General features: G+C 40.1%; 2 protein-coding genes across 2 annotated transcripts; both read right to left on the minus strand.

Annotated features, from left to right (window-relative positions):
* Positions 1–1816, minus strand: LOC120107447. The gene is made up of 4 exons (XM_039120724.1): positions 1697–1816; positions 750–1606; positions 350–416; positions 1–244 (listed from the first exon to the last, which is right to left on the minus strand). Exons 1-2 carry the CDS (start codon positions 1799–1801, stop codon positions 779–781), a joined length of 933 nt encoding a protein of 310 aa, XP_038976652.1. The 5' UTR covers positions 1802–1816; the 3' UTR covers positions 1–244; positions 350–416; positions 750–778.
* A 42-nt stretch (positions 1817–1858) lies between these two features.
* On the minus strand, positions 1859–3443 carry LOC120107444. Its single transcript, XM_039120719.1, has 2 exons — positions 2835–3443; positions 1859–2741 (listed from the first exon to the last, which is right to left on the minus strand). Exons 1-2 carry the CDS (start codon positions 3161–3163, stop codon positions 1859–1861), a joined length of 1212 nt encoding a protein of 403 aa, XP_038976647.1. The 5' UTR covers positions 3164–3443.
* Positions 3444–3717: the final 274 nt, after the last annotated feature.

Here is a 3717-nt window from a genome sequence, read left to right on the forward strand (position 1 = left end):
TAAAAAAAAAGCTTCCTCTGAACAATTCCAGTCAACAGAAGGTCTCTCCACATAAATCAGCCACCCAAAAAGGCATAGCATCAGCTAACATCAACAAATTAATATGAAAAAGGAACTTAATAGTATTCCACATTGATAAATTCTGAAATAATCCAAAATTTGTATTAGTTGACAACATCAACAATCAACTTCCTTTACTTCAAAAGGTCTTCCTTTACTACAACGTCACCACATCCTTCCCCATCTGCGACGACAATGGAAAAATTTACTAAATATAAGTAATGTGAACTTGCAGCATAAATTAGAAAGGCAAAGAAAAAGAAACATAAACATGAAAGGTTAGGCATACATTCTCGACTGCACCATCGATAAGCATTTGGCCATTGCAATTGCACCACTTTTAGACCATCTAGAATCTGAAAGTACCAGATAAGTAAAGGGAAAAAAATCAGATTGCTTAAGTTTTAAGTGTGCACAGAAACCATATCTGAGTGCAGGTAACAGGTAACTGTGTGCAGAGAAGCAGGTAACAGGTAACTGTGTGCACAGAGCTTAAAGCGATGTTTTTTTTCTTCTTCAGATTTCTATTAAAAAACATGGTGTATAATGGCATTTATAATAAGAATACAGGGTGTGCCATGGCGTGCCATGGGATTGAAACTGTATGCAATGGTGTGCCAAAGGTGTGGCAAAGGTGTGCCAAGGGTGTGCAAAAGGTGTACCAAGGGTGTGCCAAAGGTGTTCCATACCTTCAATGTATAGTAGAGCACCATATTGTTTACAGTATGACCTCATTACATGTCCTTCTGTTGTGCCCAAGCTTCCCGCATCGTCCACATCTCATATCACGTACTAACTCAACTTGAGAAGGTCTTCTCTTCTTTTTAGGCCTGCCAGGACGTGTCTTTTTCATAGGAGGTAGAATGTGAATCTCTTCAGATGCACTGTGCGGCTCCTCAATATCAGGAATTGGATTAATTGCTTCGGCATATGTTGTTCTATACAATTCAGCTTGGAACCAAATGTCAGTGAATTGGTACAAGGATCTGCCGGCCTTCTCGATGCAAGCACAAGCATGCTTACATGGCATGCCGAAGATTCGCCACTCGCCACAAGAGCAGCTGCAATTCTGGAGGTCAACTTTGCATGAGTAGTTTGTATCCTTTACGTCATATATCATTATGTTGGACGTAAACACGGATAATCTCCGACCATCTTCTGCATTTTTATGTAACACTTTCTCAGCATCTGGACATAGGTGGGTTTGAATGCTATATCCTTGATTACGCCGTTCATGCATCATCTGCATAATTTGAAGCCTGATATGGTCAACCATATGAGGGATAGGCAGATGACGAGCCTCCAAGATCCAACTATTAAAACACTCAGCCACGTTAGATGTCATAGTGCCCCAGCGTGGACCTGGAAAAATTGCGTTTGCCCAATGCTCGGGGTTGGCATGTAGGAGAAAGGTGGAAGCACCAGGGGCTCCTGATGTAAGCTTCCCAATTAGCTTTTGAAAAACATTAAGCCTTGGAGTATACGCAACAGCATTTACTAAATCAAGCAGCCTCTTTCTGTCAGCTGCACGATAATGGACAAGCACCTGCGATCAAAATTAAATATCAGACATACCGGATGGTATATTACTTAGATACTTTCTACTTAAAATTATTTACAATATTATGATGCAAACCTGATTCTTGAAGTTTTCTTTCACATGACGAATACAATATGAGTGGTAGCAACCAGGAAAGTACTTCAGCACCGATTTAATAATTCCCTGATGTCTATCTGTCATAAATGTGAACTTTTGACCATGATACGCACTGCAACTATGAATAGCTTCTTTGAAAATCTAGCAAAACCATTCCCAGTTCTCATCAGTTTCTGTATCTACCACACCATAAGCTATAGGAAACATATCATCATTGCCATCTTTGGCAGTGGCGCCAAGCAATACACCCCCATCCTTATGTTTTATAAATGTCCCATCCATAAAAATTAGAGGTCGACATCCTTTTATGAAACCCAATAGTGAAGCATGAAAACAAATGAACAGACGTCTGAATCGACCTTCAATTGTTTCGTACTTTGTAATGCTGCCGGGGTTGGTTTGAACAATGGCGTCGCAATACCACCGAATTCGGTCATAAGATAGCGATCTATCATCATAAATCTCCTTCATAGCCAGCTCCTTACCATGCCAAGCTTGATGATACGGCAATTGAACACCATATTCCCGACGAATATCTTTTACAATGTCAGTCGGCTTATATAATGGCATATCTTGAAGTTTATCTTTAACAATGTTCGAAACCCAACGTTTTGAAGCCTTCGGATGCGACCGGACTTGCATCCCTCCTCCACATGTATGGTTACCATTCATTTTTTTAATTGCAAATTTTTCACCATTACCAAGTCGAGAAGCATGGATACGCCATTCACATTCTTCATATGCACATTCCACAGTAACTCGCTCACGATCGTTCTTCATGAACACAAAATCTCTGCAATTTGCGATACAAAAGTTGCGAATGCTGTCATGAAGAGTTTCGACATTTCTGAACTCCTGACCAACGCCCTCTATACAACTTTTCCAAGCATCCAACGAATTTCTTTGACTTCCTTCCTCTTCAATTGCAGCTCTCGTCTCTTCAACAACTTGGACAAAATTACTTGAGCTACTCTTTGAAATATTTTTGGATCTCCAACTAATTTCAGCACCATGGGATGAGCCACTGTCCATACAAAACGATAAACATAATTTCAGCACACTTATTAATGTTCTTTTAGCTTCAAATGAACAAAATAAAATTTCAAATATGAAATACCTGGTATTGATTACCACATCAGCAGCTTCGATCAAGCTTGGAGAATGAGTAACAACCATCTCGATCACTGCCGCATTTAAGTTCACATGTATTTGATGCATGTTATGAACATCTTTATCGCTTATGAGCGTAACAAGCATTCTAGATTTGTTTGAAATATAAAACTTAATTTCTATCATTGTAGAAGATAAATGTCTCCACCTTTCCACTATTTTCTTGAATATTTGATCAAGAGTTGTGTCCTCACAGATGGAAATAATAACAGCTTCGCTACCGTAACAACAAATGGCCATCAAAACCGGGCTACTACTGTTCTTTGAAGCCATCATAATGAAAATAGGAGGGATCAGCACAAATGATTTGACGACAATTCTTGGAGCTCAGCTCTGTTATAACAAAGTCAGACGAAGAGTGCAGAATCAGAGGCACATCAGCAAAATATCTATGTTAAAACAAAGTTAGAGGCACACCTGATCTTAATTCCCCACACCCTAAGGCAAAACGGAAGAAGATGGCACACTGGAGCAGAACAAGGCATTCATAAACAAAGAAAACAGTTAAGTTAATTCCCCACACCCTATGGCAAAACGAAACAAGATGAAAAACAGTTAAGTTAATTCCCCACACCTTCTCCCGCCTTCAAACCAAAAAGCCTTCCGTTGGCCCCCCGATAAGCATACAGTCCGTTGAAAGAACAGAGGACTATGCTTGTGTCGCTCCAAAGAACAGAGGTCTTGCTCTAAAAAGCCTTCCGTTGGCCCCCCGATAAGTATACAGTCCGTTGAAAGAACAGAGGATTATGCTTGTGTCGCTCCAAAGAACAGAGGTCTTGCTCTAAAAATCCTTCCGTTGGTTGGGCCGATAAGCATACAGTCCGTTGGAA

The sequence above is a fragment of the Phoenix dactylifera genome, unplaced genomic scaffold, assembly GCF_009389715.1.
Source record: "Phoenix dactylifera cultivar Barhee BC4 unplaced genomic scaffold, palm_55x_up_171113_PBpolish2nd_filt_p 000865F, whole genome shotgun sequence".
In the NCBI taxonomy this organism is placed as follows: domain Eukaryota; kingdom Viridiplantae; phylum Streptophyta; class Magnoliopsida; order Arecales; family Arecaceae; genus Phoenix; species Phoenix dactylifera.